General features: G+C 35.0%; 1 protein-coding gene across 1 annotated transcript in view; it reads left to right on the top strand.

Moving 5' to 3' along the window:
• Positions 1-15,028, top strand: part of LOC129219328 (rho GTPase-activating protein 7-like) — a 576,074-nt gene that overhangs the window by 534,942 nt on the left and 26,104 nt on the right. The window contains exons 13-16 of the mRNA XM_054853684.1: positions 3,813-3,924; positions 7,238-7,476; positions 12,010-12,321; positions 12,991-13,121. Coding sequence (XP_054709659.1) covers positions 3,813-3,924; positions 7,238-7,476; positions 12,010-12,321; positions 12,991-13,121 — 794 coding nt within the window. The remainder of the gene's footprint in view (positions 1-3,812; positions 3,925-7,237; positions 7,477-12,009; positions 12,322-12,990; positions 13,122-15,028) is intronic.

Genomic DNA, 15,028 nt, shown 5'->3' with positions numbered 1-15,028 from the left:
TCAATACCTTATTGAACTTGTTACTGTAACTCTGACATAATTTATTCAATTGTTCTAAGAATTTAATCATTTACTATTCTGTGCATTGTCTTCCTATCCACCAATTTCCGTCTCAATCGGATCACTCCTTCTTGGTGAGTCGAGTTTTTTGTTATAGAGTGTATCACCAACTGATCGTCAGTCTGAGACGATATATTAGTTTTGTATTGAAATAAGTAATTAATAGCCACAAAAAATGAGTAAATAGGCTTTTTGAACACCCGATCGAAAACAAAAAGGGAAGTGCACAACTGGAACGTACGTACACCCCACATGCGAAATTTAAACCTTCTATAGCTTATCATTTTTGAGTTATGACTTATAAGAGATACATACGTACATCCAGCCGCAAGAAAGAACGCAATAATTAACTTGTTTGGTACCTGAATGCAGTATTAAAAGCTCTTAGAGTGACTAAAATAGAATAATACTGAAGTTTAAGTAAACAATTTTATATGAAAACAATAACTCCCTTTACTTTGCATTAAAAAGTAAAACAGCAAGAGTCTGTTTTTTTTTTTTTTTCGAAAACATCGGCCAATTTCATCGGCTTTTCGATGTTTTTAAGGCCGATGGGCCGATGTTTCCTGCAAGTTAGCATCGGCTGCCGATGCCGATGGCTAAATTGTTGAAGCATCGGCGCCGATGCATCGGCCAGGCCGATGCATCGGTCGAGTCCTAATTGTATTCGCGAAAAAAATTTTTACTCAAAAATCCACCTTAATTTCCATTTTTCTCACCCCCGAATGAATGTTGAGTCTTTTTTCCGACCCGACCACACGTGCATATATAAAGGGTGTTTTTTTAGAGGTATAGAACTTTAAGTCGGGAACACTGTTTGATCTGTGGACTATTTTTGTAGTTGTCACTTGTTTTGTGTTTAGTTTGGTTTGCCATTTCATCATGAATAGACAAAAGGATGGTGCAACATGCCACATAGCGCGTGTCACAATTGATTTATTGAAAGAAACTTTCGGTGAACGAATAATTTCGCTTAAAGGACCCGTGAATTGGCCTGCAAGATCATGCGATTTAACTACGCTGAACTATTTTTTTGTGAGGCTGTGTGAAGTCAAAGGTCTACACCGATAAGCCACAGACGATTGATGCCTTGGACAAGAACATTCGTAACATACCACTCACATACGGCCCCCATTGCTGCAAAAAGTGATAGAAAATTGGACTTCCCGATTAGACGTTCTCCAAGCCAGCCGAAGTGGCCATATACCAGAAATCGCATTTAAATAAAAATGGCGAAGAATCATCTTTCGAATAAAGTCAAATTCATGGCGATTTATATCATTTAACGGTGTTTTATTTGAACCTAAAGTTCTATACCTCTAAAAAAAACACCCTTTACCTAAGAGCGTATAGACGCCCGAAATATTCATTTTGACGATTCCCGAGTTAATTACAACGAGTTTTCTCGTGACGTCTGTATGTAAGTATGTATGTGCGTTATGTATGTCGCATAACTCAAGAACGGTACGTCCTAGAAAGTTGAAATTTGGTACGTAGACTCCTAATGGGGTCTAGTTTTGCACCTCTCTTTTTGGTTGTATTCGGGTGTTTCAAAAGGGGTCTTTTGCACCTTTTTTTGGGGGAAATCATTGTTAATTTCGATGCAAACCCAAGTGGTGCAACTCAAACCAAGTTTTGGTGCCAACTTGGTGACAAATTTGGCGATTTTTTTTAAAATCTGGTTGTTGGTGATATTTAGAGAGTTAACTATTGAATCATATTAAAATTGCCAATAATGTTGAGGTAACATGAAAATGGTGTAAAAGGAAGTCATAGGAATTCACACATCGGCTCGTTTTTTTAAAAGCTTTGACTCCGTTCAGAGAACTAAGCGTAATGTATGCATAAAAAGAAGCAGTTTTAAGGATTCAAACGTAAAGAGAATCCTCTTTGTACAGTAAGATTTTTTTTTATTTGTATGCTAAAATGTAGATTTTTCTAATAACAGTTTTTGACCTTTAATACATTAAAAAAAAAACTACAGAAATTACGCTTTTCACCCAATTAACCTATGAATAAGGCCCCACTAAAACTTGTGGATACAGGACAGGAACTTCATTTCGTACCTCTTCCCCCCGCCCCTTACTTATTCTATACGTATACTACTAAAATATTTTGCTACTTCAGCATATACTGCATCGACGCTAAATGTAGTAATGTCTCACATTGCATTATAAATTCCGAAAACAAAATAATATGGGATGTTGTCAAACTTTTGCGTGGTAGCAATAGGACATAAATATCAAAAATGTCTCTTATATTAGCATTTAAAATGCAATAAAATATAATATTAAGACTGGAGTGGCTTTGGGATTTGTGAGAGCTTGTAATTTTAAATAGATTTTTTTTTAGACTTAATATTTACTTTTGCCATGGTCTGATTTAAATTTCTCCCGTTTTTTAAAAACTTTAGCTACAGATTTGGAGCCCTAGGCCCGTGTCCCATGTGCCCATGCCTTGATTTGACCCTGACCCCTTTCGTAATTACTGTCATCTTCATAAGTAAGGCATTTTTTGAGCAGTCACGATCGCTTACTGTTCTCACTTGACTGTTTTGATGTCCTTTGATTTTATTTTCCCACCGCCACCCTCTGCAGCATCACCGTCGGCCGGGTCCTCACGATGCTGCTCCTATAGCGAAAGCCGTCTCCAGGTTGCATCCATATCCTACACACACTCGCATACATAAACAACTACACACGCACGCACACACACACACACATACACCTACATACACATACACACACCCATACATACAGACAACTACACACGCACGCACACACACACACACACACACACACACATACACCTACATACACATACACACACCCATACATACAGACACCTACACACACACACACTAAAAAACATACACACAACTACTCACACATTCATGCATACATACAGACACATACACACACACACAAACAAACACACAATTACCCACACATTCATGCCTGCAAACAGACACAAACACATATGCCTATGCACACATACACATACCCCCCCCCCACACACACATTCAAACGCACAACTACCCACACACTTATGCCAGCACACAGATACAAACACACATGCTTACACACACACACATACACATACCACCCCCCTAAACACACACATTCATACACACAACTACTCACACTTATGCCTGCACACAGACACAAAACACATACCACACACAACACACATACCCCTACACACAACACACATACTCCTACACACAACACACATACCCCTACACACAGCACACATACCCCTACACACAACACACATACCCCCCCACACACAAACACGCACGCCTACATACACACACTGTGATTGCGAAAAACATAATTTGAATTCAAGATGTCAAAATTCAATTTTTTTTTTTTTTTACTCTGCTTTGGGTGAAAAATAAACAGACAGTTCACATTTTGGTTACGTTCAGAAAATTACACTTAAATTCAGTTCAATAGGTTTAGCATTCGAATCATTCGGAGAAGCGAGGAACATGTGCTATCATCTAGGCCTTAAATGTAATACTGATTTAAAATTATTTTATTATCTTATTTTCAGAATGTACAGGTAATGGTACACACAATTTTAATTCCCTATATTTAGAAAAATGTTTCTTTCAAAACTAACAGTTGATGTTACATTGCATTAATTTCGATTTTGTCTCATTCCTCGAAAATATACTTAATTTCTGAATTATGATAGTTATAGCATCCTTGTTTATCAAAATGTTCATTATTGTTTAAAATTTATAGCCCAGAGTGGTTCTGTTTCTCCTATTGGTGCCTCCAGCTCAAACCAAGATGAAGAAATCATAATCGTGAACACCGAAAGGCGGGATTCTGGAGTAGGATCATCTTTGACCAGGTACGGATTAACTTATCATTTTGTAAAGATATAGCACAAAATTATTGTTTCGCCACCAGTTTCCTGTGGCCTCGTCCGTACTTGTAAAGGGTGTCCCAAAATTAACGCAAGATTTGAATTTGCCGCCATTTTTGAAATAAATGGTTGGCAACCCTGAAAAAAGAACAATTTGACAGCTTAGGGTAATCAAAAATGGAGCGTTATACGATACAATAACGCGCTTTCATTATTGAAATGTTTCAAAAATAATAAAAGTTGAGGCTGGTCAAGCAGTTACTGTTATTGGCGCTCGGTATCGCAACACGGTAATGCACGGGTGGTTGTGGGCTTGTTGACATAGACCTTTGAATTCAAATAACCCCATAAGAAGAAATTTAAAAATGTTAAATCACACGATCTAGGGTGCCAATTTTGATCACCGAAATGAGAGAGTACGCGACTAGGAAATGCCTTATGCAGTAATTGAAATGTTTCACTCTCTCTAGCTGTATGGTACAATAACACCCCATTTTTACTAACCCTAAACTCTCAACTGTCAAATTGTTCTTTTTTCATGGCTGCCAACAATTTATGGAAAAAATGGTGGCAAATTCAAATTTTGCGTTAATTTTGGGACACCCTTTATATACTTGTCAAATTCCTGAGCCAATAAAGTAGAAGGTAATAGAACTAATTTGAGGAGACAATATGGTGTAGTGGTTAAGACGCTGGTCTCTCACTCCCAAAGGCGCAGGATCAAATCTGGCTCCAGTCGGTGGGATTTTCAAGATGCAGAAAATCGACAGCGTCCATTTCGTATGAATGCGGCATGTAAAAGGTCCCTCGAGTACTCGTTTAGCGTGGAGTATCTCTTGGCAAAATTAAATTCCTAGTGCAGTTTCGCATCGAATAAAGTTTAGGTGCCTCCATCTAGAGGGGAAGCTGGGCATCAAAATTCTTGTGGCAATGGCATCTCGTCTAATGTGGTGCTACGTGAAAGAGTGGATAATATGAGAGGGGATCGCACTAAGTCTGCTAAAAGCAGTGCCTCTACCGCAGCTCCATTAGAAACAAAATCAAAAACATAAAACTAATTTGAACTTGAAACAGCGTAATGTAACTTGAAGCATACTCCTTCAAATTTAATTCAAATCCTATATTAACTGCCAGTGGTACATTATGATTTGTCTCAGGAGGGGTGGGCCTATTTTAGCATATCTGGCATACAGCAGTATTGACACTTCTGAACTTGTTTGTGAATTAAATGTGCTGTTGATTAGAAAAAAAAAAATCAATCTTCAAGTTATATATCTTTATACGAGACACATATCAGAAATTTGCTCGCGTTTTTTTTTGTTTTTTTTTTGGTGATTTTTGTTTGAGAAGGAAATACTGCTTTCTAATCTCTTCTAAAGTGGGACATTGTAATATTTTATAAGTTTCTTCCCCTTTTCCGTAGTTTTCTTCATCCCTAGGGGAGAATGGGGATACTTAATCCCTAGGGATATATGATCCCATAGCCAAAAATGTACCAAAATCATTAAGTAGAGATTTAAAACCTGACAATTGTATTAAAGTTATACTTGTACATAAAAACTGGAAACATTTTTTTCAGCCATTTTGTTTTAGCTGAAGAAATGATGTCTGAATGCGTCTAGGGAAACTTTTTTTAGGAAAGCATTCCGAAGTTTACATTATCCGTAAAATACAACTTAAAAAAATTCCGTAGTGCAATGTTAAAGTGTAAACAGTCTTTAATAATTAAGACATTTTTAGTATATTGCCACTGATTGTTAATAATAGAACAAGTATGTTTGTAAAACTCACATATTAGGGATACTTGATCCTCGTTTAGAGGGATACATGATCCCAGAGATCAAGTATCCATGTAACAATATAAACACAATGAAAACAATATAAATGTCAATTACTTAGTTGACATTAACTTTAAACATTCAAAACCTTGTTAACATGATAAAATTTATCATAGTTTGAGTGATAGATTTGAACAATCACTATACAATAAATATGTTAAACAGTTAAAATATCAGTTCGCACTTGCAACCACATAATACTTCAAACAGCTAAACATAAACTAACTCTACTGATAAATTATGTTCTGATCAGCCAAATGAGCTTGAACAAGTTGAAATAGATGTCAAATCTTTGTTTGAAAGGAAAAAAATGATTTTGCTGTAGTTAGATTAACAACAAAAATGTGAGTTGCCCATTATGTAGAACCATTAGCGGATAGAATGCAAAGTTGGATTTCTAGAGTTTGAAATAAGTTTTCAGAAGCGAAAAGGTAATATGTGCTTAATCAATCTATTTTTCTTGAAAAATTGACAAAATTTGTTAAGCTGCACACATCCAGTTCGGTTGAGCGGAACTTTAAGAACTACGACAAACGAATTGTTTGCATTTGACTTTTCAGGTTTTGAAAACATATAAGCTAGGTTTTCTTTTTTATAAAAGTGTACTGATACTTACATTTTCCATCCCTCTTTTTAAAAATTAATTCCATTGATGGAACTCTGAATGATTCTCTTATTTTATAATTGAAAGACAAGAAGCAAATAAGATGATTTTCGTGCTTGTCATCCTTTTTTTTTTTTTTTTTTTTGTATTTGTTGTAATTTTAGTTTCTTTACGCTAGTTTTAAAAAAATGTTAGTTTTATTTATAAAATATAGTTTCTTTCTTTTTTTTTTTTTTTTTGTTCACAACTGTATTGGATATTAAGTAACTGATCAAAAGAAAAGCATCATAAGTTCATGAAAGTTTTGTACACTTTTTTTACTAATGTCTAGTGAAATTTGAAACTATGTTATTTTGTGTTCACTTTATTAAAATATAATAAAGAAAATTAGAAATGGTGTTATTTTTTAGAAACATTATATAGAAAACTAAAATCCATCAATAAATTGCCGATCTAATGAAAAGCCTATGTATTTTCTCAGTGGGATCAAGTATCCCTCATGAAGGGATCATGCATCCCTTAATGTGGGAATACATAATCTCTTTATGCAATTTAAAATAAAAATATTATACCAAAACTATCTGTTTAATTTCAGCTAAAAAAAAATACTGTCAGATAGAGGGGAAAAATTACCTTTGTTCACGTACTTTTTTTAAAAAGTGATAATTTGTAGCAGAGAAAAAAAAATTGAAAACTAAAGTGGGGATCAAGTATCCCCAGTCTTCCCTACTGTTTTCTGAAATAATTGCTCTTGTTTCAATGGGTACAGAACACGGGCTTAATTTATTTTTGTTTCTAATTTTAAATCAAGTGAACTGTGTCCTTACTTCTTACTTATATACATCTTTGATTACAGAGGGATTACCTACCAGCAAGCACCCTGGCATTGTTTCCCAGTTCATCCCTCTGAAACAAAATCATTACCGAGTCCGGTCCAAGTAACTGATCTTACAGCACCGCAGATGCTTCTACTGAGGAAACTGTCCCTTTTAAAGTTAACAACCCTTATGGAGAAGTATTCGCCCACTAGTCGAACAGGATGGAGTTGGGCTGTGCCAAAACTCTTCCGCCGCAACCGTAGTACCGATTATAAAGGTATATATAAGTTAAACTTTATATATATATATATAAGTTAAACTTTCTAAGCTAATCTTCACTCTTCCAAAAATGTTCTAGAACATTTCTTTTCCAAATCTTTGGGACGGATTTTTTTTTCAAGTTTTTATGCTGGACCAAAGTAGCTGGTAGTTTTAAGGTTAGGAGATATGTAGTTATTGTAAAAATTTAAAATAAACACCTTAACAGAAATGAGAAGTACAACTACACTACTACAAGGTGGGGCGCGGGAACTTCTTTTTTTTTTTTTTTTTTTTTTGAATTTGGTGAGCAAACACTGTGGAGCATCACAGAGTGGTGGGGAGAGGCTCAACGAAAAGATCTGAATGTGAAATATTGTTGCATCATGCTTTCAGTTGAAATCATGCTTTGGTCGAGACAGCATCGTAACAGTCGCTCGATCGGAATGGGGATTTAAAGTATCCTGCATGCTCGCCTGATTTAGCTCCCTGTGACTATTTCCTGTGGGATTATCTGAAGTCGCGAGTTTATAACGATCGTCTACGCACCCTGGAAGACCAGAAGAACCGCATCCGAGCCGAAACTGCCAAGATACCGGACGACATGCTCCAAAGAGTTGACCAAAACTTCAGAGTTCGACTGACTCAGTGTATTGACAATGGAGGACAACACTTACAAGATGTTTTCAAAACAGTCACACATAATCTCTCATTATGTGTGACTGTAAGAATATAATAAAGAATTTTTAGGTATGCAAATTTTTTTATATTATTTTCAGAAAAGGAAGTTCCCGCGCCCCTCCCTGTACATAAATTATTAACTAGTGTTCATAAATAGGTATTTAACAAACTCTTAGCTGATGCGGAATTGCTTCTACATGTAAAAGTTTCAGAGGTTATAAAAACACATCTTAGCACAAGGAACGCAGACCAATACTGTTGCTCCTTGTGGAGAGCTATCGCATTGCTTGCTATGCATTACTCAGTGCTTGGGGCTGTTCTAGCGGATACTGTCGAAATTAACTTAAATATTGCTTCCTGAAGGTTAGCAGATAGCCTTGAATCTTTTTCTTACTTTGGGCCAAAGAAGGACCATAGGGTCAAAGTAGCCCACGTTTACGGTACTTAAGTATCTTGCTTTATTATCCTTTGTACTCGAACTATTTTTGTACACTCACAATAAAATTTGAGTAAACTTTTAATGGATGAGACACTCGTGTTCTCGCAAAAGCGTTACTGATGTCCATTTCCGAAAATTGGCAAGTATGCATCATGTTCTATACATTTTTCTTTTTCTTCTTGATATTTAATGTCGATCTTCTGGATTTGTTACCACTGCAAGGCAACTAACACTCAAAAAATATTTAAATTTTTTGTTTCATGAGTATATAATCTTATTTTGTAGACGAATTAAATCAATCGATTTGTGAAGTGAAATATAAGTATAAAAATGAGCCTTTAAATTGTATATTTAGAATGAAGCACCAGTGTATGTCAATGTTAATTTACTGGCATTTTTTTCCTATATATATATATATATATATATATATATATATATATATATATATATATATATATATATATATATATATATAAAATAAGCAAACAAAATTTCAAATATTAAACAAATTATATAAAAATAATGATGATAAAAAGGAAAATTGCAAATAGCTATTAAATAGGAAAAGATAAAGTATGAATTCAGAGCTCATCAGCCGTGGAGGATTCATTAGTTATAGTCAAAAGACCAAAAATTTAACTATGAACTAAAAGAGAATGTTTAAGCTCCAGTACATGCAATATAGAGTAACATTGGGCAAATGCACCACTTGCTAAACTATAAACATTAAACAAGAGCTCAAACCTAAAACTAAAAGCAGGGGGCTTCGCCTCGACTAATTAGGAAAACAAGTTCCGATAATTAGCCATCCACGGGACAGTACCTGCCAATAACAAAATTATCTTACCTTGAAATCCATATAAAAAGAGACAATTCCGATGTTCAACATGATAGAAATTCTTTCCAGTTGTCAACGTAAAAGTAAAAAATAAATTCATATCCATAATATCACTCCAGAAACATGCCAGTCATCTGTTTCCCACGTGTAAAACTCATCCACCCCGGTGATCCACAAAAATGGTTTGTCATGGTTGTATCATAGTTAAACGGTTTCAAAAGAAGCGAAATGCTCATCGAAGGCTATACTTAAGCAAATGTTTTCAACCAGATTTTTAGGGAAGTTATTATTAAAAAGTATGTTTTTGAGTGCTGAAATTTCTTGATTAAATGCAGAAATGGTATTGCAAATTCTTTTAATTCTGATAGCTTGCGAAACAATGATGCCAATAAAACCTCTTTACTTAAGCTGGAGGAAAAATCTTGTAAACTGTTAACTGCGAAATTAAATTCGCGCCTTTTATCATAGATTGTAGTGTAACAATTTGAATCAATTTGTATGTTGATATCCAGGAAATTAAAGCTATTTTGATTAAAACTAGTCTTTTTGAGAATGAACTAATGAACTATGATAAATAGTTTTACTAAGTTCAGAAAAATTCGAAAAATTTATACACAATAGGTCATCGATGTACCAGCAACAAAGAGGTTTAGAGGAAGGATTGTCAATTAAATATTTTCTCTCATAATATAAAAGAAAAAGGTTGGCTAATGTAGAGCTAAAATTAGCTCCCATTGCAATGCCATTAATTTGTAGAAAACATGAATCACCATTTTTTTAAAAAATTATTGAAAATAAAAAATTTAAAAAGACCAAGAAAAAACAATTCATTAAAATCAAGGGAATCCTTGACCGAATTAAAAAGTTCTGACACAGGAGGAAAAAAGTTCAGTGAGTGGGATATTGGTGAGGAGGTTTTCAAAATCAAATGTTTCCAAGTTATTTATGTCGAGCATATTAAGTAAATTGATCACTTCTACACTATTATTAACAATCCAAAACCAATTCTTTTGTTGAAGTTTAAACTTCAAAAGTTCTTCTTGTTGAATTCTGGAACAACTTAAATTTTAACAAAAGAATTGGTTTTGGATTGTTAATAGCAGTGTTGAAGTGATCAATGTACTGAATATGCTTGATATAAATTACTTGGAAACCTTTGATTTTGAAAACCTTTTCATCATTATCCCCCCCCCCCACTCAATGAACTTTTTTCCTCTGTTTCAGAGCTTTTTAATTCGGTTAAGGACTCCCTTGATTTTAATGAATTGTTTTTTCTTGGTCTTTTTAAATTTTGTATTTTCAATAATTTTTTCAAAAATGGTGATTCATGTTTTCTACAAATTAATGGCATTGCAATGGGAGCTAATTTTAGCTCTACATTATCCAACCCTTTTCTTCTATATTATGAGAGAAAATATTTAATTGACAATCCTTCCTCTACACCTCTTTGTTGCAGGTACATCGATGACCTATTGTGTATAAATTTTTCGAATTTTTCTGAACTTTGCAAAACTATTTATCATAGTTCATTAACGCTCAAAAAAACTATAGTTTTAATCAAAATAGCTTTAATTTCCTGGATATCAACATACAAATTGATTCAAATTGTTACACTACTTGTCTATGATAAAAGGCGCGAATTTAATTTCACAGTTAACAGTTTACAAGATTTTTCCTCCTGCTTAAGTAAAAAGGTTTTTATTGGCATCATTGTTTCGCAAGCTATCAGAATTATAAGAATTTGCAATACCATTTCTGCATTTAATCAAGAAATTTCAGCACTCAAAAACATACTTTTTAATAATAACTTCCCTAAAAATCTAGTTGAAAACATTTGCTTAAGTATAGCCTTCGATGAGCATTTCGCTTCTTTTGAAACCGTTTAACTATGATACAACCATGACAAACCATTTTTGTGGATCACCGGGGTGGATGAGTTTTTACACGTGGGAAACAGATGACTGGCATGTTTCTGGAGTGATATTATGGATATGAATTTATTTTTTACTTTTACGTTGACAACTGGAAAGAATTTCTATCATGTTGAACATCGGAATTGTCTCTTTTTATATGGATTTCAAGGTAAGATAATTTTGTTATTGGCAGGTACTGTCCCGTGGATGGCTAATTATCGGAACTTGTTTTCCTAATTAGTCGAGGCGAAACCCCCTGCTTTTAGTTTTAGGTTTGAGCTCTTGTTTAATGTTTATAGTTTAGCAAGTGGTGCATTTGCCCAATGTTACTCTATATTGCATGTACTGGAGCTTAAACATTCTCTTTTAGTTCATAGTTAAATTTTTGGTCTTTTGACCATAACTAATGAATCCTCCACGGCTGATGAGCTCTGGATTCATACTTTATCTTTTCCTATTTAATAGCTATTTGCAATTTTAATTTGTATCACCATTATTTTTATACAATTTGTTTAATATTTGAAATTTTGTTTGCTTATTTTATATTTACTTGGCTTTTTAGTTTTGCTGCGTTGCGCATCTATGGGCTTTTGGTGTGGCCTTTTCAATATTTTTCACTTTTATTATTATTATATATATATATATATATATATATATATATTATACATAAATTTGTTACAGATAAGGTAGTATTTGGTGTACCTCTGTTAATGATTCTTCAGCGAACCGGTCAACCTTTACCCAGTTCAATACAAGCGGCAATCCATTATCTGCGAGAAACAGCGCTGGATGCCTCTGGCTTGTTTCGGAAGTCAGGTGTAAGATCAAGGATACAGAAATTGAAAAGCATGAATGAAAGTGATCCTGAGAAGATCAACTATGAAGAGCAACAAGCCTATGATGTTGCTGATATGCTGAAGCAGTATTTCCGTGAGCTTCCTGAAGCTCTTCTCACAAACAAACTTTCAGAGACTTTCATCAGTATTTTTCAGTGTAAGAATTTTTATTTATGATATAATATAAAAAAGAGCTTTCGAAATTAACTGCACTCAGCTTTCTATGACTTTAAAATATAATAGTGATTTCTGCAAAAACAAATATGTATGTATTTGCGTATATATCTCGCATACCTCAGAAACGGTATGACGTAGTGTGATGAAGTTTTGCACGTAGACTCTCCGTGAGGTCTAACTGTTCACCTCTTCTTTTGGTTGCATTCGGATGTTCCAAGAGTGTTCTTTTACACGTTTTTAGGGAAAATCAGTGTTAGTTTCAATGTATATAATTTTTATATAAATGAATACATATTAACTGAGATGAATACATAAAATACCCCCTCCCCGAAAATGTGCCTTTTCGTATCGAATCAACCTTACCCCCCCCCCCCCCCCCCCCCCTTACAATATAGTTACGTCTCGGAGACGTCAAACACACAGTAATGGCACTTGAAATGAGTGCCATTCAGTTCTCAGAGCTATTAATTTTGGCATATACAATTTCATAATGTCTCTGAGACGTAGTCGTAGTACAATACACATCAGGGTGACACAGCTGTTAACTTTATCATAACTAATAAGTACGTTATGGGATTAAAAGTCCCTTTTTCCATACGCTGCTGTGAATTTTACGTTTTTAAAATCATAATTATACATTTCCTCTTAGATATTCCAGCCGAATTACGTTTGGAAGCTATTCAGGCTGCTTTGATGTTGATGCCTGACGAGAATAGAGAAGTTCTTCAAGCCTTACTGGAGTTCCTGCATGAAGTGTGCCAGCATTCTGGCATTAATCAGGTAATTTTCAGTCATTGTATGTTTTATAAATACTTTCTTTTTAATTCAAAGCGCAAACGCATTTTTTTTTTTTTTTTCAAAAAAGTTATTAAACCGAGTGATGAGGATAATTTTGAGATTCAAATTTAGAATCAAAATTTAACAGTTGAAATACACTCATGTTTGTGAAAATTGCAACACCGAGAAGGAATTATGCAAATGAACTGAAATTCATATTAAAGGTATAGCAGGATAAGATGTGCAAGTAATTTGAATTACAGAGACGTCCCGCATGCATAGACCGAGTTACGCCCTTTGAACTGCGGCGTAGACAGACGATGTATACAAAAGGCTGTAAAGGTTTTTTGGAATCATTGTATGATTATCTGCCGATGGTAGATATTTCTCTAATACTCCATATGCTTCGTCCAAAACGCAGAGCGTCATAAGAACGAGTAACGGAGTTAGAATGGGGCTGCATGATTTGCATGCGTGAAGGTCAACATACGTATAGAGAAATCAGCGGCCGCACGTGGCGTAATGCCTCAACTGTGATACCTCAACCATCGTTGCTTCCGGCTTCAATGGGCCCACCTGCAAGCTCAATGGAGAGCGGACTAGCGTCGAAGAGGCATAGTAAAAATTCAGTTAACGTTTACTCTAGCATATAACCACCGATAATCATACACGCCTCGCTTCAGCCGTCTATTTATATTCTGTTTGATCCGTCGTTCAGAGGGCGCTGCTCAGCATACGCATGCGCTACCGGTCTGCAATTCTAATCATTTGCGTGTCATGCCCTACTTTACATTTCCTGCAATTTTCAGCTCACTTGCGTAAGTCAGTCGTTGGGTTGCAATATTCACAAACAGGAGTGTATGTATGTATATGTCTGTTTATATATAGGGTGATTATAATTAAAGTTCCACTTTCAAAACGCTGTAAAAATAAAACCACTGGTCAGAATGACGTCAAACTTCAACGGAATATTATCGAAGAGGAGGGGGGGGGGAGACTGATGGCAGAAGAAAATAAGTAGTCAAAATTTTTATCAACAGATGGCGTTGTAAGCATCATAATTTAATAGTGGTCGACTACAAATGGCAAACAAATCATAAAATATTACCTAAGGTGTAAACTATACGTTAAAATACCGTACTACTTAGCGTGCACGGGGGTACAGGTGTGATACTGTTAGTTAATTATGCCCATCCAACACGGCAAGGGGGGGAAAAGATCGGATGGGAAAAATCGGTTTTTAACTGTCCTGAGGCCGAAAACCGCATAAAAAGCATCAGTAAAAATCAAATCGGTCTTTAATTTTCGTTAGACTGGCGCAAAAGATGTTCAATATGATGTACCCCCGTTTTCTGTAACAAGTTGAAATCGAGAAACAGCATGTTCTACGACTGATTGAAGTGTTTTCGGGTCACGTTTAGAATGTGATGCGCGATGCATGCCTTCAGCTCAGCAAAGTTTGCAATCGAAGCACTGAACACAACAGCTTTCAGGTATAGCCCCATATCCAGAAGTCACACGGATTAAGATCAGGTGATCGGGACGGCCAGGTCTTTTATTGAGACAGTCATACTGAACTTCTCAGATGTGAAATGAGGGGGGGGGGAACGTGTATTTGGCGTTTTTTTAACAACTTCAATGAGTCGTGCGCATGACAAGTGTTTTGATTTACATATTGTGACACTTGCAGCTCCATCTATTGCTAAAAATTCCAACTATTTATTTTTCTTCTGCCATACATTTTCCTCCTTCTTCGATAATATTCCGTTGAAATTTGAGGTCATTTTGACCAGTGGTTTTATTTTTACATCGTTTTGAAAGTGGAACTTTAATTATAATCACCCTGTATATATATATATGTATATACATGTATGTATACGTATATATCTATTTATATGTATACATAAATG

Source organism: Uloborus diversus, chromosome 3 (genome assembly GCF_026930045.1).
Source record: "Uloborus diversus isolate 005 chromosome 3, Udiv.v.3.1, whole genome shotgun sequence".
Classification (NCBI taxonomy): Eukaryota; Metazoa; Arthropoda; class Arachnida; order Araneae; family Uloboridae; genus Uloborus; species Uloborus diversus.
The sequence above is the reverse complement of the archived record's forward strand: the minus strand, read 5'-3'. Positions and strand labels throughout refer to the sequence as shown.